Source organism: Plutella xylostella, chromosome 13 (genome assembly GCF_932276165.1).
Source record: "Plutella xylostella chromosome 13, ilPluXylo3.1, whole genome shotgun sequence".
NCBI classification, from domain to species: Eukaryota; Metazoa; Arthropoda; class Insecta; order Lepidoptera; family Plutellidae; genus Plutella; species Plutella xylostella.
In genome coordinates this window covers 2,909,992-2,932,781 of record NC_063993.1, presented here as the reverse complement: position 1 = coordinate 2,932,781, position 22,790 = coordinate 2,909,992, and the positions used below count along the sequence as shown (strand labels likewise).

Here is a 22,790-nt window from a genome sequence, read left to right as displayed (position 1 = left end):
AGTATAAATCAAAACTACTTACTACGCGCTTTACAAAACCATGGAATAGATGCCGGATATGTAAAAATCCTAGAAGAAGTCTATAGCAAAAGCATGGCCTCAATAAAACTAGAGACGGAAGGGCCAACATTTCCGCTAAGAAAAGGAGTGAAACAAGGCGACCCAATATCACCGCTTTTCAATTTCCTTTTAGAAGAGGTTTTTAGATCAATTGATTGGAGGGACAGAGGCATAAAAATAATGGCATAATATGACATCCTTAAGGTTTGCAGATGACATAATTTTTGTATCAGAAAGTTCAAATGAATTGCAGGAAACACTCTCTACCTTTCAAGTCTTCCCCTCGGACCGCGATAGCGACTAAACGTGTAATTTGCTATTGCCCAAAATTCAAATAAAACATTTAAATATTACGCAAATAAACAAGAAAAGTACCAGGCGCGCTGAGAAGTGAAGAGCCCACAATCACCTGTCCAACGTTAGCTGAGCTACGCTTCGTTTATCGCCGATAAGCGAACACAGATCAAGGTAACTGGCATAACAAACTGTCCAACGTTTATTGAGCTGCCCATCCTTACAAACGCCAAGTCGAATACAGACCAAGTTACCTGGTTTCACTGCATCATTGGTGTGATCGCGAAGACTTCGAACTTCATAAATTATGTCCAAACTGGAACGCACTCCGCCACGTGGTGGCTTGCTACACACATCATCTGATTCTGACATATCTAAAATAAATGTGTCCCAAAGAAGCAAAAGACAGCGTTCAAGTGAAGACGAGTTTCCATCTATCAAAAATGAACTCAAAATGATGTTTGATGAGTGGAAAGAAACTCAACATACTCTTCTTAATAAGCTGGTTTCGGACGTTGCTGATATAAAGAAGCAAAATAAAGATATTATCAGAAGTAACGAAGAAATTGAAAAGTCTATGTCCATGATAAATTGCATGTACGAGGAAATGAAGAAAAAAGTTGAAACTCTTGAAGCGGATCGCAAACAAAGTTTACTGCATATAGCATCCCTTGAATCAAAACTTGAAGATATGCAGAGGGTTTCGAAGGCATCATGCTTTGAGATTAGAAATGTTCCATTTCCGGAAAACCATGAATCTAAAGCTGAACTAAGTGATATCGTTCATAAAACTGGGAAAGCGCTACAAGTAGCCGTTGATAAGACAAATATAAGAGACGTATATCGGTTAAATGGAAAATCCGGCAAGGGCACAATTATAGCCGAATTAACTTCTGTTGTTTTGAAGAATGATGTGATGAAAGCTGCAAAAGCGCACAACAAGCAACACTCTGACAGGCGTCTCTGTGCTGCAGATATAGGCTATAAAGGGCTGAATACACCAGTTTATATTTCTGAAGCTCTGACAAACAAAGCGCGAAGACTCTTCTTCCTTGCCAGAGACTTTGCTAAAAACCAGGGCTACAAGTTTTGCTGGACAAGTAATGGAAGAGTTTTTCTTCGTAAGACGCCAGACTCACCACATATTGAAATAAAAGAAGAATCACAACTTATGTCAATGAGTACTCCTAAATGACTAGACATCACTATTTTCTTAATGGATAGCTTAGGTATAGATAATAGTAGTTTACCTTTCACTAATTTATTTTTATATTTTGTGTATTTTGATATGTGTGAGACAAAATCAATTATTAAGAAAAACAAGTATATTGAAAACAATGTAACAAACAAAGCTGCATTCTTCTGGAGTCACTCTATTCCAAAAAGTTCAATTCGATTCTATGATTAACAATAATCTAATAACCAACATTGATAAAATCCAGCCAGGTACGTCATTTCTATGCTCCCCGGAATCTTTTAAAACCTATTTACCTTCGAGTAATACTGAACACAATACAATAAAAATACTTACGCAAAACATCAGGAGCATATCAAAGAATTTCTCTGAATTTGAACTTCTCCTAACTAGAATTGATATACCTTGTGAAGTGTATATACTTACTGAATCATGGAACAGCAAAGCTACAAATTTTCCAACATTACCGAACTATGACTTACACTATACAACAAACAACTATAATCAAAATGATGGAATAGTTATATATACAAAGCAGGATTTACATTGCTCCGTCGAGCATATAATTTTGTGTGATGCTACATGTATTGTTGTTCATATCGGTAAACACACAACCGTTATAGGAATCTATAGATCACCATCACAGAAGAAAATTGACCCTTTTCTCAAATCTCTTGATGAATTACTTACTCAATACAAAAACTATCCAAATATTGTCTTAATTGGAGACGTCAATGTTGACATTAAAGATAATAGCATCGACCCAAATTCAATAAGTTATCTAAACCTTATAGCAGCACATGGCCTTTTGCCCGGCCATACATATCCAACTAGGGAGAATAACTGTATTGACCATGCTATGATCAAATCAACGCTTCCAACAGTAACAATAGTTACGGATACACCGCTAACAGATCACTCAGCCGTTATGACTATGTTTACTCTCAAAAAGAAAATAATTATTTCAAGCAATGCTATATTTCATAAAGTAGACTACGAAGCCATTACTAATGAACTACATAGCAAAGACCTCGATGCCATACTAAAATCTTCCGATCCTAATTGGTGTGCCGAACAGCTTATCACTCTATTTAACAATTCTATAATGAGAAATACCCTTAATGTTATAATACCAAGACGTATGCGCTGTATAAAGCCATGGATTACAATTGGCCTAATACGATGCATCAAAAATCGCGATCGGATGCACCTTAAATCCAAAAACGAGCCTAACAATAAAATACTCAAAATTACTTACAATAGGTATAAAAACTATTGTAACGATCTATTAAAACGGCTGAAGCGAAATTATGAACGTCATCAACTAAACAAACATATAAAAAATCCAAAGCATAAATGGAAAGTTATAGACAGTATTACAAATAGGAACAATAAGATAAATCACTCAACAAAATTACTTACAACGGAAAATACTCCGCAGTTGGCCTTGAATAAAATAAACGTTTATTTCTCGGGTGTTGGTAAAGAATTAGCTGACAAAATTAAGAATGAGAAATCCATTCAGCTGAATAATGATGACCCAAAACGTACCTATTTAAACTCAATGGTTATGCATGAAACGACAGAAGATGAAATTGAAACAATAATAATGAACCTAAACTCGGATAGTGCTATTGGTTGGGACGGTATTCCTACTAAATTGCTTAAAATGAACAGAGATATAGTTGTGCCACTAATTACACATATCGCAAACCTCTGCATAAACACAGGTACTTTTCCGGACAAATTCAAAATATCAATTATACATCCCATCTACAAAGCGGGAGACAGAAACTGTGTCCCTAACTACCGCCCTATTTCAGTACTACCTGCTTTATCTAAGATATTAGAAAAGATTTTAAACTGTAGACTTATTTCCTATCTAGAAAAAGAAAATATTTTATTAAATAATCAATTTGGCTTTAGGACGGGAAGGTCCACCGATCATGCTGTAGGTGAGTTGACCGAATACGTAGCAAATAACATTGAAAATAAATACAAATGTATTGGCGTATTTTTAGATCTAGCGAAGGCATTTGACACAGTTTCTGTCCTAATACTGCTCAACAAGATGGAAAAAATTGGTATAAGAGGCAAAGTCCTTAAGATTTTTGAAAATTATTTGTGTAATAGAAAACAGAGAGTAAAGATCAATAATCAAGTCAGTGATGACATATCATGCTGTGAATATGGCGTGCCGCAAGGTAGCGTCCTTGGACCTACACTGTTTTTAATTTATATTAATAATCTATGTGAGTTAGAAATAAGCAATGGTAGGTTATTTACTTTTGCTGACGACACTGCTCTAATTTTTTACGGCAAAAATTGGGAGGATGCTAAAACAAATGCAGAAACAGGGCTTCAAAAAACAGCAAATTGGTTACAAAATAATCTTCTAACATTAAATAAATCAAAAACCAAGTTTATGCTATTCTACAATACTAAACGATCACTACCCGCAGGCAATAACATTAGTATTCAACTTCATACTTGTGATATTAGAGATCGTATCAATTGTAGTAGTTGCTCTCTTGAACGATCCACTACGATAAAATATCTGGGTGTACTGCTGGACGAAAGACTAACATGGGCTCCGCACATTAATCTTTTAACAGAACGGACAAGGCGGCTAATATACATATTTAAGAAATTAAGGCACGTCGCCGACTACGCGTTGTTAAAAAATGTATATTTGGCTCTTGCACAATCAATTTTGGCGTACTGTATAAGATCATGGGGCGGGGCGTGTAAAACCCATCTTCTTACACTAGAAAGAGCCCAAAGAGCACTACTAAAGGTAATCAAATTTAAACCATTTAGATATTCAACATTCCAGTTATACACTGAATGCGACATTCTAACCGTACGACAATTATTTATACAGAGTACCATACTGTCTCAACATCAAAAATTGGCCTACAACTCAGAACTATCTAGTGTGCGCCATAGGAATAGGGTCTGTCCAACAAAATTTTTCAAAACCGCTTTCGTTAAAAAATTTCAATGTTGCGTTGGCCCTAAGCTTTATAACAAAGTAAATGAAACTATCAATATTTATCACCTAAACTATCACGAATGTAAAAATGTATTAACGACATGGTTAAAATCATTAAATTATAACGAAACGGAAAACTTGTTTATATCTATGCAATAACATAACATAATACCTACTTTTTAAGTAAACATACAATATAAATACCTAAATACCTAAAAATACAAAAAATAAATACCTACTCACACATAATTTATCTTTCTTAAATTATTATTTTAATATTTATCTATCTTCCAAATTTTTCGAGGTTTACAGTTTACGTGGTCTAACCACACATCACTTTAGTAACAGATTAAACTCGCAAGCTACCCTCATTATAAATGTTATTAATTTATAAAATTTATGTTATCAACTTTGCAAATTTATTTAAGTCAATGGAAGGAACTAGTGCCTAAGACACAGGCTCTGCCTAGTTTAGGTGCTAGTAGTATTTAGTATCTTACTGTGTAGTTGTGTACCTATAGAATATTTTACTAGTTATATTATAATTTCTTGAAATGTAAAACTACTGAGTTTTATAATTAAGTCATTGTACCTTTATTAACTCAGTTATGAAATAGATTAAGATACAAAAATGTAAACCTTTTAGTGCCAATAAAAACATTTATTATTTATTTTATTTAAACAGCTTTAGCTTCATCTGGACTACAGATAAATGAAACTAAAACCAAACTGATGACAAACACTACCCAAACACCTATAAACATAAATAATATTGATCTGGAATATGTTAGAGACTATATCTATCTTGGACAGAACATATCATTTAAAGAAAAATGGATACGGTTGGAAAAAATACTGGTCACTAAAACATATCTTAAAATTCAAATTGCATCAATCTTTAAAATTGAAAGTTTTCAATACTTGCATCCTACCGGCTATGACATACGGTGCTCAAACATGGGCCGCCACCGTGAAACAAAAACAAAAACTCGCAGTCAACCAGCGAGCAATGGAACGGAGTATGCTAGGGATAAAGAGAGGTGACAGAATTACAAACGAAAAGATTACGAAAATTACAAAAATAGACGACATAATTACCACCACAAGATGAATGAAATGGCAATGGGCCGGACATATAATGAGATGTGAAGATAACAGATGGACGAGGCTAACAACAGAGTGGATACCGCGAGATGGAAAACGCAGCGTGGGCAGGCCACGAATAAGATGGTCCGACGAGCTAAAAGCTTTCCATCCTGTATGGTGGCGCGAAGCCTCCAATAGAAATGTTTGGAGAAAGACGGGATCGGAATTTGCTACTCAACAAACTGTGTAGAAAGGGAAAATTAGATCCGGAATTGAGTACCTATATCACCCAGAGAAGCCTGGTCAGCGAGGGTGATCATGACTGTCCTTGCTCGCAGCCTGTGAGCGAGAGGCCACTGTCCTCTGGAAGGACTAATAACAGACAATCTCTCAATTTTTTAAATTATTTCAAGATTATTTTAACTTATGAGAGTAATTAATAATATGTAGCTATTAATTTACATGTCAAATTTTTATGTCAAATTAATTTTAAATAATTAAGTACCTAATACAAATTGAAGTAATATTATTTTTTAATCTATTAATTTGAATGATATTAATATATTTTTTCTTATATTATTTAATTTGTAATTTGAATGAAATGGAAAAATGTATAAATTATTATATTAGGATTTCTTTTAATTTTAGTGCATGTAAATGTAAAAAATGAGTTGAAATAAATGGCTATCTTATCTTATCTGACCATTTAAATTACGTTAAGCGTTTGGTAAAAGTGACCATAAATCCATCTTGCAAAAAATACAGGGGGTCGCAAAAAGGGTATACTAAGCTGAAAGGGGGTCCTTCTGAACAACACCCTATATGTATAAGTATATTAAAAAATAATATTTTATCTATTTTCTACAGATGCCAAATACATTCGCTCCAAAGGACAATGCGGAGACTGTGATGAGTACTGCCATCTACGAGGCAAGAGTGCCGGGACCTGCATGAGGAAGATATGCTACTGCCGAAGAGATAAGTGGACCAGCTGAGCTTTCAAAACAGAGATGGTTAAGAATGGAAAATGATAGGATAAATAAATTATCTTAATTAAACGTTAAAATTAACAGTTATTTGTTATTTCCGTTGTTATTAACCAGAATAGAATAGAATAGAATATCACGTTATTGGACGTAAAATTTTACAATTATTTGTCCATTGTCATAATATAAATCTATCACCATTTCACAAACGCCCTGTCATATAAGGAGCCGCATATAAGGAACCAGATTAGATTCTCCCCGCAACCATGTTTAATTACAATGTTTCCCAGTAAAAAAGCACGTCGATAAACTGGTTTAATGCGCGCTCCACCAATCACAGCGTTATAGTGAAGTTTATCTACATCGATAAAGAACCCGTGTAGCGGTAGCTAGTGCAAATGTAAAATCAATCGCTAACTCTTAGCAAGTAACCGCGCAACATGGTTCGGCAAAGTTAACGAATAAGCTCGATTCGTTTCAGTATTTTGCAAGTCGCAAAGTAAGTACATGAAAGTAAATAATTCAGTCGGAAACATAATTTAAGTTGAGCGGTTGACGTAAAGGCGAGTACACAGTATGCCGTGTATGAAATTTAACGCATGTGGTATGTAGGTAACTTTCTGTCGAATGTTTCAACTCATTGATAAACTCAGTATGTGTGGCCGCCATTTAGTTGATGCAGCCAATTCGGAAACAACATTACTGTCATAATTAAAAAAATAAATGAAAATTAAATTAGCTCTCCTAGTAAAATTATAAGGAGTATTTCGGTGATATACTTGTACCTACTACATAGACAGTTCTAAACACAAATGTGGTACCAGAAACGACTTTGTTTCATACAAAGAAGCTACGTGGTAACTACTTTTACGTGAGTATTCAAAAACATAAGTATTTACAAAAATGGACTTAAAAAGTAGTGTTTACTAAGGCGGGCTTATTGCCAAGAAGCAATTTCTTCCAACCAACCAAGTACCACGTGTAGTTAGTCAATAGTTACATTCCGTTAGGAAGTGCTTAGTGTATAGTTACCTTTAGCCTAAAGTTTGCAGCATCAGAGTGAACTAGCAGCATGTGGAGCATGTTTTCAAAATTCAATTCAAGATGGAGCACAGTTTGTTTTTGAAGAGTGGAGATAAGTTGATATACTATTAATAATAATAAATTTATTTGAAGTAAAGTGTTTATAGTAAATTTCTTATGGCTAGGATTTGGATGATGAGCAAAATATTCACATTTACATCCGGCTTTCATTTAATGTTAATTTGTACAAAAATATTTCTCTTCTAAGTATAATACATATAAGCACAATAAAACTTAACAAAGTCGGCAATCCCTTTTTATATATGGAAATATACAAATAGAACTTATCTTCAGAACATTCACGAAATCAATTTTTTATCGCGAGCTAACAAACGCGTTCATTTACAATGGAAGAAAGATAATACAACGATCGTCGTCGACAACAAAATAAGTTCGCAGCCGTAAGTAGGTATAAGTATAATACGGCCATTAGTGCTGGTGCTGAACTGTATTACCTGAGGCGGCTGTGCTAACAAGCGACCGTCGCTATGTATAAAGAAGATCCTTAAATAAATATACTTATGTAGGAATATAGGAAAAAAAAACTGTTCTTGAAGAAAATATTGCAAAACAAGATCCCTGAGTATAGACTTTTCCACGTGTTACGATATCTTCTGTCACTGTGTGTGTGTAAGAAGTATTTCACTTCCTAGAAATGGAATGTTTTCAATTATACTATCTTTTAATACGTAGATAGTACGTGAAGGTAATCATCATGAGGAACCTTGCACATCTAAGGTGCCTCCAAAACGGCAGCACAGCTCGCCTTCCCCTGAAATACCAGCGCAGTGTCCTTTGACCAAGCCATATGCACTGCATTAGCTGAGTGGAAACCTTTTTGACGATGACAGCAAATAATTTATATAAAAATATAATTTATGTAGGTACCTAGTTAACTTTATCAGTATTGCTGTCAGTGTCAAATAAAGTTTTTTTCTTTCTTTCTTTCCTTTTGTTGCGGTACGGTTTGTATTAACGTGATATGAGTATAAAGTATAAAATGTACTCGGAAAAAACTAGTTTGAGTATCAATTCGGCCTACCCCTTCCAGAACGACACTTTTGTAAGTATAATTCTACGTTCTGCAGTAGTATGTTAAATATTATTGTTCAAATCGGGCACAACCGTTTACGCTATCCTAGGTATAGTAATAAGTCGTGGGTAGAGCAGTAGAAATCTTCGTTTTTCCTAAGTTTCTGTGCGCTACGCTATAACTTCGTATTAAGCGTACCAATGACATGCAATCATTCGTATGCCGACTGCTGGGTATAAGCCTCTTCCCTATCACGCCATCTCTTCCGGTCCTGTGCGAGTCTAGTCCAGTGTCTACCGGCCACCTTAACAATGTCATCAGACCATCGGTCCGGCGGTCTGCCTATTCCTCGTTTGCCAGTTCTTGTTTTACTTTTTAGCCTCAAATTAAAGAACTGTACCTCCGCTACAGCTGGCGGTGGACGAGATTGCCCCATTAGCTCGTTGTCTCGAGACACGGCATAAAGCGGACAGCTTACGAGATACCCTGAGAATGTCACCCCTCGGGTAATATTATACGGAGCTGTGATGCTGGAGCTTCGCTAGTCTCGCTACACAACAGTAATGCTTTGCATAATATTTAAGGGTTACTCAGCCGCTTATAGTTCCTGTTTTGGGACAATTAGGGAAGTTACGAGACGGATATATGTTACTGTTAAAGTTCGATATCTAATTAATTTTAACATTTACCTGTAAATTATACAGGGATTTCTAAAATTTATAAGGCAAAGCACAGCTCGGGAGTAACAGCTAGTATATAATAATATTATTATTATAATTAATGCTAGATAAACTTGCAAGTAGGTGAATGCATTGCATGCACGAAGTGAATGTATGTTTATGTATAATGTATAGGTACTGTACTATGTAAGTATGTACAACCTATCAGTTTACAAAAATAAATTATGACCAAAATAAATGAGATAAGTAAGTACTTAGTTCAACTTTTTAAAATTAGTTATCGGACTAGGTATTTCCCCTAGTGTCTCTTGACCTTTAGCGATAAGTAGGTACAATGTTAACAAAAAGGGTAATCCCCGAGTCAGTGCCATTAATTTATACTGTGACCTCTTTTCATATCACTATTTATCATCCAGAAGTGAGTTGTTTGTGTTGTAATGAGAGAATGAATATACATTATATGTATTGGATATTAATCACAATACTATAACAGGTCAATAGACTTGTACCTACACCTTGTTATGCAAGTATAAGGGAGTTGAGTATAATTAAATGTATATATATATATATATATATATATATATATATATAAATATACTTAATAATTATAGTTAAATGACTCACGGGCAATGAGAAAGTTCCATTGATAATTACCAAATTACTCCTAAATATTGAAATACATCTAACACCGTATCAGAATATTACCAATCCACAACGTAAGTGATTATGATCCAATACTTAATTAAATGCTTTTAAAAAAACGTTATTTGTTGTCTAATTTTTTTTTTGTGGAACTATTCTATTGCTCGTGAGTGTAATAAGCAGTCCAAAGAATATATAAGTCTATTATTTTATTTCAGATAGGTACTAAATTGACAAAATGTAAATGATTTTGCTCATCGTAGGTGATAACTTATACTTTACTCTCTGGTGCAGTATTCGAAGTACACTCACGGGCAAAGAAAAGGTTCCACTGAGAAAAGCACCAAACTTCTGCAATATTGAAGTACATTTAACACAGCATCAGGATATAACCAACTAAAAACGGTAATATTTTGTTCCAATTTTAAATTAAAACTTTGAAAAAATTGGGTTTGTTTGGTGTCGGTATTTTGTGAGTGGAACTTTTTCATTGCACGGGAGTGTAGTTTAGCAGCATATTTTTTTGCTGGTATTGCATAAATGATACGTCTTGAATCATAGATATTTGAAAATTTCCTAATTTTTTTAACCGATTTCCAAAATATGTAAGTACCTAATATAAAAGTTTTTCAGAATGCCATCCGCATCCAGCTTACAACCTCACTTTTGCAACACTTTGTATAAGTCAAGGGCAAAAATAAAGCGAGCTACATCGTTTCTAACCAGACCATCAGCCATATTAACAGCGGAGCGACAGGGGAATAATCAATTCAAGAAATACCCTCCCTCATCATTTCTAAGAAACAAGAGGAAAGTCTTTAGGGAGTGTTCTAAAGAATATACCCACATAGCCCGATTGCGTTACCATGGGTTTTTAACTGGTTTGTAACTGCGACGCTTGTGATAAATCTGTTTCTATCTAAAAGTGTTTTTGATCTTATGCTTATAGTTTTCATAAATACCTACCTATTTTTTATTTTTGCAGAGTTCCCTAGTAGGAGAAAAATATTGTAGTAAGTAAAAACATAAATTATGTAAGGTACCATTTTGATTACTTAAGTAATTTTCAACATTAATTATTATAGATACCTATTTAAACTATGCAAAACTACCTATATATTTTTTTTAACCTTCGTAAATCTAATGGCCATATTATTATTATTTTGTACTAACCACAAAAGTGCTTGACAAAGTCGTGGTAGGGGCACAGAAACCTGAGTCCAGCCGATTAATTACAAAGAGTGGCTCATTATGAACAACTGCAGACACCGGACGACGCCCACGAGGCGTGTTTCAAGGAAAAAGGCTTTAAAGGAAATCGTAAAATAACAATAACACACATGCTCAGCACTGCACGGTTTAAAATATCCATTATCTAAAAAAAAAACTACCAATTTTGTTGTTGTTGAGAGGTTGAGTTGATATTTACCATGGGGTTACCTCATAATTTGTAATATAAATGAATGTAAACGACTTCAAGTAGTATCGGACTTTTTGAGCAAGATCAATTACCTACTACTTAGTCTTCACTATGCCGTTTTATATATTTATTTGAGTCGCTACAATAGGTGCGATAAGTATACTTACCTATGTGTTTGACGGAAGGAGCGAAAATAATAATAGCTGAGTAGAAATCTACCCTTAGAGTAGAAATCTTATTCATAAAAACAATTTGCCAGCACTTAGGATACGAGTATCTATCCTAAATCATATTACACGGGTCTTACATAATGAGATAAACACATTTTGTATTAGTATAGCTATCTAACTACTTAGGATATTTGCTTTCTCGGAAATGGGATAACTTTTATGCTTACATGTTGCTTCAAGATTTCATTTATATTTTATGTACTATGAATATAGGTAGGTATAGTACAGAGGTATATATTATAATGTATTAAAGAAGTCAGGTACGTTTCAGATTTAATTCCTCCAGTAAATAACCCTTTCACACGGTAACCCAAGCCCTATTATAGCTCTAGCATCTGTCACCCACATGTTAAAATAAAGACTATTAAAGACCCCAAATATGACGAAATATTTAAACACTAGCTGCTCCCGCGAGCTTCGCTTCGCTTTAAAAAGTTTTCCCGTGGGAATTCCGGGATAAAAAGTAGCCTATGTCTTTCTCAGGGTCTAGTCCATATGTACTTATTTATACCAAATTTTTAGGATTGAACGTGACGTTTCTTGTATGGATTTTAAATAATCTAAAAATATCTCAAAATTATTGCTTTCCCTGACTATCATCATAATATATCCAAAAATGCTTGAGAGTCACTCAATAAATAAAGCAGTGTCATGCCCCAATAAGCCCCAAACGACAATTTAATGCTCAGAAAAAAATATATGATGGACCCACATCTCTTTCTACCCTTTACGGATTTTAGTGAATTTTATCGACGTCATTGCGGTCGAAAAGTACTTGCATATACTGTTTATATAATATACCTAAGTACCTAATAATAATAATATACCTAAGTATATAATGCTGAGCGTTTTTTTCTGAACCATACTCAAACTATACGTCTAAACATAAACACCGTTGAGGAATATATGTTGTGCATTTTGTTTAATAAAAAAAATCTATTTGGTCTTTTTTAAGAATTATTGTAAAGCATGATTATAAATAATATGAAATAAAAAAAAATGATCAAGAACTTAGCTTTCTCCTGCAATCTATCCAAATAAGAGTTACCTCTTAGTTAACGCCTAACCCCCTTATTCATAGAAAAGTTACAATACGTTTTAACTAATAAACTGTTTTGTCCCTTTCTGTCAAAGAACAAATTGTTCTTTGTCGGAGAGGGACAAAACAGTTTATTAGTTAAAACGTTTTGTAACTTCTCTATGAATAAGGGGGTAAGTGTTTATAACAATCAGAAAATTTTAATTTTAGATCTCATTGGAATCAAATTAAATTAAACGGATTCAAGAAACGTCAAGTCAAATTATTGAAACTTTCCGTAAGTATTATTACTTGTCCGATGTCCGTAGTTTTGAATGATCCAACACTGTTTCCGTTCAGAAATTTATCTCGGGAAGCTGCTCCTTCGTTTGGAAACACAATTTAAGTTCGTCATGAGGTTTCCTAGTTTCTGGACGCAGTTCGCCGACTTTGTCTTTGTCATTGTATTCAGCATAGAGATATAATAAATTCCATGCTATTCGGCATATAGTCCACGCCACCTTCGACACTGAAGTCCAGGCGCTGCACTCTCTGGACAAGTGTCAGATAAGTGTCAGATCGTATGAATAAGTAATTTAGTTCTCGCTTTAGCCGTAAGACTTCAGTGGTGACAGGGACTCCAGTTATTATGAGTTCGAGTAGTCCTTCCATTTTGATCTGTTTCGCGAATCAAAAAATCGAAAGTTATGCCCATTACTAATTTTAGCATAGCAAACTCGATGTTCTGTAAACGCTCTGTACATACTTGGTAGGTACATACATACACTGTAATTAGTAATCTTACGGAATTCTGACAGTTATCAATTTTAGACAAATCAGAGATCACAAACCTTTTTGGGCTGGGCACTTTTTCAATACGAGTCTGGACATCTGAGACTATAATATATTTTTTTTAGTCCCCGTATCCATTTTATTAAGTGCGGCGATCCAAATTAAAAGGGGATTTACCTACGGTGAGAAATAATTACCGTACCTAAATATATCACAAACAGTGACGCAAACAGTGAAAAATACAATTAAAGATAATCTCAATTATCTTATATAATTATCGCTGTCGTAGAAAATATATCTAAAAACAACTAGTAATTCTTTTTGAAACGGTAGCCGTAGTACGTAGCCTAATGAAAATCAGTCAATGTGACAGATGCATCGTGACAGTTATTGACCTCAGAAAAAATATATCTCATAAACCTCTTTGGTGATAGATATCACCATAAAGTATCACATCATAGCACTTCCACGTCCATATCTTGAAAACTCACTAACCGATTTTGATGAAACCTACACTTGGTTCCTACGGTCGGAGGATCCTCCCTTTGATGGGGAAGCGCCTCCAGCATCTCCATACTGCCTTCCTAAGCTTGGACCATTTCCCACCACGCTGGTCCACTGCGGTGTTGGTGGGTTCACATATCTAGATGTTTTCCTTCTCCGTAAGAGCGATGGTATACATTGTACTTAAATTACTCAAAGAACTCATTGTTACCTACATGTCAGCGCCGAGATTCGAACCCGCATCTCTTGCTTGATAAGCGGGCGCTTACCCGACTGAGCCAGTTGGACTCACGCACTGAGTGTTCCGTACAAGTCTACTTAATTACCTGAGGTAGTTTTCCTTTTAATTTCATCATAATTATGTACATCTATACGAAATATCAGCTTGATATCTTTACCCGTTTCCGAGAAAAAGGGTGGTGACAACAAAGTGTGATCCTATAAGGGTTCCTTTTTTCCTTTTGAGGTACGGAACCCTCAAAAAGAATAGTGACAATCGGATCAATCGTTTCGGAGATATGCGTGGAGAAACATACATACCAACAAGCATATAAACATACATAGGTACATAAACATTTATAAAATTTTGAATATTTGTTTATTAGCCCTAATATATTGTCATATGTCAATATGGTGCAGTTCCAATAATCTTACATACATACCGAACATATATGTATGTACTAACCGAATAGACAATCTTTTTTTGAAATTGATTAAAAAGGTTTATTATCCCTGAATTTAGTAGGAAGTGATGCCATGCTAAAGAATAAAATAAAGCAATTAAAATTAATTCGATACATTGGTCGTGAGTCGTGATCCTACTTCATATTATAAATGCGAAAGTTTGTAAGTGTATGTGTGTATGTATGTATGTACCTATGTGTGTATATTTGTTATTTCTTCACGTCAAATCGGCTGAACCGATTTTAATGAAATTTGGAATGGAGTTAGCTGACACCCTGGATTAACACATATGTTACTTTTCATCGCGGAATTCCCACGGGAAAACTTATTAAGGCGAAGCGAAGCTCGCGGGAACAGCTATTATATTTAAATATTTGTTATTTTTGTATTAGTTTACTTCAGCAAGTAAATATTTAGATTTATATTTTTGTATAAAAATATGAAGAAAAAATTATTGCCCAGAAATGGATCGCAATTTTTCCTTTTTTCGGTAAAGAACTTTTTTAGTAGCATCACTTATAAAATGTCAGAATTCTTTCCAATAAAAAATTAGAGATTAGTAATGTAGATAATATTTCGCGGCTACACCCACGACAGGAGTCCACTTGACAAATGGCCTAGTGAAAAGAGGTGACAGTTGACTCGCAAAAAATTTAAATGTCCTCGACCGTTGGACGCGGACGAACTCAGTAATTTAGTTTGGTTATGCTGCTCTTTTTACTTTATACCAAGACGATATTTACCTAAACCAGAAGGGCTAGTACGGGGCGCATTTAAGACGTGACAAAAGTTCTCCGTCGCGCTCGCTCTTGAGGCTGCGCGATGAGAGTGAGCGCGATGCAATACTCTTGTCACGTCTTAAATGCACCCCGTGCTACTAGCCCTGGCAGTGTGGCGACTTAGGTGTGTGTGTGATTTGAGACCCTATATTACCACGACTCCTCAAGCGTCTGCCGATTTCCCTTAAAAAAAACCCTCCCCTCTTCTCCCCAAACCCCATCTACAGCCAATGGCACAAACAAATATACTGTAAATATAGTACAAATATTTTATTATTAGAATTAGTTAGCAAATTAAAGTTATCATAAACGTGAAATCTGAATCTGTATTTTAATTACACGATTAAAATTTTCAAATTTTAAATTTCTGCACACGATGATGTGTTACATTGCTACAACTCGACACTAAGGTATCTTTGCTACGAAAATTATTGGGTAGGTGTAAGTAAAAGCAGCGAGATTACTTTTTATAAATTGGATTTTTATTGGATATACACACAGAGCAAGATACATAATTTACTTTTCTTAAATACAACACAAAAGGTTACACTTGTTTACATTATTATTCCAATAAAAATAGTCTTAATAAATAATAATAATAATAAACATTTTTATTTTCAGACATTTAGGTCCATAGCGTATTAGTAACAATTTTTCTTAGTCTAGAGTTAGTATAGTAAATATAAATAAAATTAAATTAATTAAAAACAAAAAACATTCTATGCAGAGCGGATGTGACGCTGCACCCAAAGACGCAGCATTGGGGAGTCCCACCGGTCTGCGAACACACGCAGGATGGTGTTGGTGGTGCCGCGGAGGCGTGTCATCATCGAGGCGCACCGTTTCCTCATGATCGCGTGGAAATCATCCGTGTGCGCCTCAGCAAACATTTGTGACGCACTGCATCTCCACGGCAACCCCAACAAAATCCTGAATGCGTTATTATATTGGACGCGCAGGTCACTGTATGCCCGCTGCGTGTAGCTGGTCCAAAGGCTGCAGGTGTAAAATGACTGACAGTATGCTCTAAAGAGCGTAATTTTGACTGGTTTCGTACACCTTGCAAACCTTCGGGCCAGCATGTTACAGCGGACAGCCAGCGACCTGCGTTCTCTCTCAATATCTTCATTATCTTTTAAGTCATCGGTGACCCAGTGGCCCAAGTATTTAAATTTATTAACTCTAACCAGAGGAGTGCCACAGAGTGAGACTTTGGGAACAGTAGAGTAAGTCTTTGTTCCCGACTTAAAAACCAAGTACTCACTCTTCTTGGCATTATACTTGAGCCCATGGGCCTCCGCATATGACTCGCACACTGTCAGGAGCTTCCTGAGAGCACCGATCGATGGGCTCAGCAGCACCATGTCATCAGCATAGCTTATGTTGTTGACACAAACCCCGTCAATATGGCATCCGACTCTGGTGCTGCCGAGCTCAGCGATCAGCCTGTTCATGTACAGGTTGAAAAGGCGCGGCGAGCTCAGCCCCCCCTGCCGCACCCCGCACTCCAGCCTGTACACGCTCGAGTCCGCCCCCGCCCACCGAACGCTGTTGGTCTGGTTCCCATACCAGAACTTAAATATGGACCCTATTTCTGGCGGTAGTGTCGTGTCTTCACGTAACTTCCGCCATAGTACATTGTATGACACTAGGTCGAATGCTTTGACAAGTCCAAAAAACAGGCCAACACAGGCGTTTTTCTAGCAGTGTAGTACTGGACAGCCTGCTTCAGACACAATATGGCACTTTCCGTCGATAGACCGGACCTGAACCCAAATTGGGCATCATGAAGCTCAAGGTGTTTGGCCAATTGTTTATCAAGCAGACTGTCCAGCACCTTAGCCACAACGGTAGCGAGCGATATCGGCCTGTAATTGGACACGTCAGAGACATTCCCAGTCTTATTCTTAATAATGGGTACCACGACAGTGTGCATTAAGTCCTGTGGTAAGTAACTATGTGAAATACACAGGTTAAACAACAACGCGAGAACTCTCGGCAAGTGTTGCCCTGCAAACTTCAGGTGTTCGATGCTAAGGCCATCATGCCCTGGCGATTTTCCCCTCACCATACCTCTAATGACGCAAGAAATTTCCTTGGCTGTCACCAGGGTAGGTATTCCCTCGGCGATGGGCTCAGCATCGACCACCGTCTGCTCCTCTGACAGTGACAGGGTTGATTTAACTCTAAAGTGCTGCTGGAACAAATCAGCCACATCCTTAGGCTCACTGAACCCGCCAACGCTCACCGGTAGTCCTGGCTGCACGTTATTTTTATTTGTCAACTTCCAAAATTGGCCAAATTGCTTTTCTGTGTGACTTTTAGCTATAATATCCATCTTAATTTGGTTTTCATTATTAATACAATACTTTATCTTTGCTTTAAAACACTTTCTCGATTCATACATTTTATCATATATATAAGCACAGTTAGGTTTACCATGCAATAACCACAATTTATAAAATTGACGAGCCTCTTTGTGAGCGCTATGGACATATTTATTCCAACCCGTTATATATTTATTTTTCTGACCTTTAACAAATTTTTTGGGACCCACATATGAACACTGTGCACCCTCTTGCAAAGTAGAAATTAATTTGTTATAAATATCATCTATAATTAAACAATGATCAGTATTACTACACATTTTATATGCACATTCAGAGCATTCGGTGGGAAAGTTTATAAGGCTTAAATTGGAATGGCAAAATTCATAATATTCTGTTATTTGTTTTTTGTCTCTCTCACCCCAGCGCACTTTATCACAACATGAATAGGATGTCGAATACAACTTAGGTTTAATAATATTAATATCACATTCAAAAATAATAGGATAGTGATCGGACAGGTAAACATCATATAGTACCGACGCGCTTACGAATAGGTTTCTAGCCGCGGTAGTCACCACACAGTGGTCCAACCACCGCCTGGAGCCGCTGGCCTGGCAGACAAACGTATGCGTATCACCCGGGAGGAGCTCACGGTCAACACAACACCACGACTGTTCGGCGCATGTATTCAGTAGCTCTGTTGAGAAGCGTTCACCGGGGTGTGCGTTAAAGTCACCCAAAATAACTACTGATTCTACACTTTCATTATCCACTATTGCAATAATTTCACTTAGACATTGGCTAAATTGTATTAAGCTGTCACTTTTATTATTATCAAATGGCATGTACACAGAAAAAATCAGAATAGAACGGCTATCATGCACAATTTTTAAAGCTACTAAGCGATCACTGTTACACGATATCACCGAAACTGATTGGAAGGCATCTTTTCTCCAGAGTAAAGCCACTCCACCATATGGTCTTCCCTTTATAACACCAACCGATGTGTCCATGGCTGACTTGCCAGTATAAGCGAAGTTATGATCCAGGGTTCCTAGACACACTATATCGTGGGGCCACAGCCATGTCTCTTGTAGTGCGATGACGTCAGCAGTTTTGCATAAATTACGCACGCACTCGGTTGATCTATTCAAACCTTTACAGTTAAAAGATGATAATATCACCTTTCTTTTATCATTTATATCTGCATTATAATCAGTGGAGTTGTGCATTATTGCGTAGGTATAGGTACAGAAGAGCTATTTTTTATTTTGAAAGGAATAAACCTCATAAATTTTATTCCATCCGGCCATAGATTAGTATCCAGGAACAACGATACGCTTGACCTTGGTACGAATATTTTGTACGCATTGTAATTTCTTTCTATTTTCATTTTTATTTTTATTGGTGTGACGTTAATTTTAGTGTTTCTGCTAATGTAATCTGCCACATCATTTTCTGAGGCTGCTTTATCTACATTTGTTATAAACAACGGTATAAAGGTTTCTGCGGCACGAAATTTAGAGTTTTCTTCCGTTTTCGCTTTACCTACCATGCCAACAAAAATATTTTTACCAGCTTTTCTGCTCTTATTTTGCACTACGGACCAGCTTTCATTATTGATACCTTCCTTTAATACCTGTGCCATGGTTTTTCGTGCAGGATCAGGCTTCTGCAACGATTGAGCCATTTGCGTATTTTCTACGTTATCAATGTGGATGCACTTTATATCAGGTGTGCTGGCATTACCCAATGTAACCTGTGAGGTTGGATTCGAAATCACAGAACTGGCCTCCACCTCCGCATTCATTACACCATTTTCGGAGTGCGAGGGTATTTGTATATGCGAAACTCGGTCGGTAGCCGGCGCGGGCGGCGGCGGCGGCGATGACTCAGAGTCGGCCGCTTGGCAACTAACAGCTGATTCATTTTGTGAATTCAAATCTGTAGGTAAATTCTGCAGCCCAATAGGTCCGCTATCGCAGTTAAACTTGTAACTATTAATATTGCGGACTTACACCTAGCTAGCTAGCCGATCTATTTCATACGCACATCACGTTAATTCCCGAAAAAGGTGCCGGAAGTGTAGGTACCTATCGTGCGTGCGTGAACTGTTTTTAACTCCCGACGAAAAAGAGGAAGTTTATAAGTTTCACGTGTCCGGCTTGTACTGTTTATTGTGATATATTATTTGACGATCAATGATAAAATTTCCACTCTGTACATTTATATTCTTTATCTGAATACATACGGTGCCTAATATTATTCTCATTCAGTTTATGTACCATCCGACTATATTTTTTCAAAGATTGTATTCTTGCACAACTAAGTAGGTAGTTTTATTTTAAATAAATTCAAATCCGCACATCACATTTTCCGGAGAATCAAATTTTCCAACACCTTACGTCGGGCGGCGCGAATAAGCCAACCGCACGTCTGGTGTCCAGCGCTTTTTGTCCCATTTTTTGTCCGGAGTTCTGTCCAGTTTTTGTCCTCACACAATTAGCGAGGACAGGTCGACGGAACGTTACCGGCGCGTACTATTCTTGACTGACGCTTTTTGTTTCGTATTTTCCGGGTTCCGTATCGCATTTGTAAATGAACCCTTTTTAACTGACTTCGAAAACAGGTGGAGGTTCTGTATTTAGTTTTCGTCGTAGTGTATACTGTATAATACAGTAAGCACATTTATGGTATTTAAGTGGTTTGCATTGATAGTTTTTTTTTGTATTACAGATATTATTATTTTAATAATTATAGATGGAATATAAGGTCACGCCATTTCCATAATTAATCCAATTAATATATCTGAAAGTGTCGAAATTGACTGGATTTTAAATTATAGTTCTTCGTATAGTAACATTTTACCACCTTATTCATAAAAAAATTAGTGTGGAGCGGAGTGGACTGTATGTGGTTGGTTTGTAGGCCCTGGGGGTGCTTGAAGCTCGTGGGAGTAATAATAAACGGGAATTGTGATTGATCCGTGTATTTTCGTGTGAAGAGCAGAAACGGAAGAGGAAGTTGAACATAGACAATGATATGAAATATAGAAATCATAGATAGATAATAATCATAGACAATTAATGTTGCTAGCCAACATGCTGCGGCCTCACAAGATCAGAAAACAAATAACATTTTTCTTAATAAATGTATGAAATATAACTATGTGCCTATGTACTTAACACTTTTAGGTATCAATTTACTTTTATACAATAATGGTTTTCTAATAATATACCTATACGTATTTGGAAATAACATTCAAAACACAACATTAAGTATATTAACAACTGATGTTATACTATATTAACAACAAAGGGAAATTACACATGTAGTTATCTAATAAAACACAATAATAACAATGGTGTTAACAAAACAGTTTAACAATAACATCAAAGTTAGGTTGAATTACAACTACATCAACAAGTACTTAAAATTAATTACTTACTAAATATTATCCTCAATAGGTAATATGCAAATTTTATTTATAGCCCTAATGTGGGACTTATTATTAGGAGTTCTCACTTCTACAGCTCTAACCTTGCTGTCATGCCCGGGGAAGAGTTTTACAATCCTGGCCATGGGCCACATCATTGGAGGTCCTCTTTTAAAATAACTAGACTACCTAGTTTAACATTACATACATCAAATTTCCACTTAGGTCTATTTTGTAATACATTTAAATAGTTTTTGTGCCAGACTTTCCAAAATGATTGTTTGATTTGAGTACAAATTTGCCAAAACTTTAATCTATTTTGTGGGATATTAGTGATATCGCTTTCAGGGTACATCATTAAGGCGTTACCAATTAAAAAATGACCTGGTGTAAGGTAAGAGTAGTCAGTTGGGTCAGCGGTCAAGGGTAGCAACGGTCTAGAGTTGAGGACTGCTTCGATTTCACACAGCACAGTACTTACCTGTTCGTAGGTTAACACATTTTTACCTATCACCCTTTTCAGGTGGTACTTTGTACTTTTCACGGACGATTCCCATATACCTCCGTACGTCGGTGAATAACATGGTATGTAATGGAATTGAATACCCTGTTGAGAAGCGAAATTATAAACTTGCTGACGGTGATTTTGTGAGCTTTGCAACTTATAGAGTTCGTTTAATTGATTATTGGCACCTTTGAATGTGCTAGCATTGTCACAATGTATTTCAGTCATAAGACCTCTCCTCGAAATTTGTCTTCGCAGGCAAGCGAGAAACGTGTCGGTGGTTAAATCTGAAGCTAGCTCGAGGTGAATAGCTTTTGTTGTAAAACATACAAAAACGCAGATGTAACCTTTTCCAATTACTGAGCGTCTTACGCGTGACAATTTAACATCGATAGGTCCAGCGAAGTCTACACCTACTCGCACGAAAGCTCTATTGGTAGAGGTTACTCTACTAGCCGGTAATGAACCCATGAGTTGTTTGGCTACCGTAGCCTTTTGTCTGAAACATGTAATACATTTGTGAGTTATTTTTTTAACTTCTGATAATCCATTACAAATCCAAAATCTTTGATTTAAACTAGATAATAATAGCTTAGGGCCTGCGTGCAGTAGTCTTTCATGCTCACTTCTAATAAGCAGTGTAGTAATGTGAGATTCTCTTGGTAATATAACTGGATGTTTTTGGTTGTAAGTTATATCAGCATGGTCAAGTCTACCACCTACGCGCAGGAGGCCTTCGTTATCTACAAAAGGATGTAAATTTGACAAGTTTCCTTTTAGATTGTAATTTTTGCACAAAGAATCTATCTCTGTTTCGAAATATTTATGTTGTTCGTACTTTATTATAAGCATTAAAGCGGAATTTAATTCAGCACTAGACAAATAGTCGAGATTTATTTTAGTTTTATTTTTATTCATATTGTTTAGAAATCGCAATATGTATGCTAAGAGTCTAACCATCTTTCTAAGATCAGAACAATTGCTGACTAAGCGCTCCAATACATACTCGAGCGGGCCTGTGTGAGACCCGTGGTCGCT

At 36.2% G+C, this 22,790-nt stretch overlaps 1 protein-coding gene across 1 annotated transcript; it reads left to right on the top strand.

Annotated features, from left to right (window-relative positions):
• The first annotated feature begins 808 nt into the window (after nucleotides 1–808).
• On the top strand, nucleotides 809–1,549 carry LOC125489342. Its single transcript, XM_048625019.1, has one exon. The coding sequence runs from the start codon at nucleotides 809–811 to the stop codon at nucleotides 1,547–1,549; it is 741 nt and encodes a 246-aa protein (XP_048480976.1).
• The last annotated feature ends 21,241 nt before the right edge of the window (nucleotides 1,550–22,790 follow it).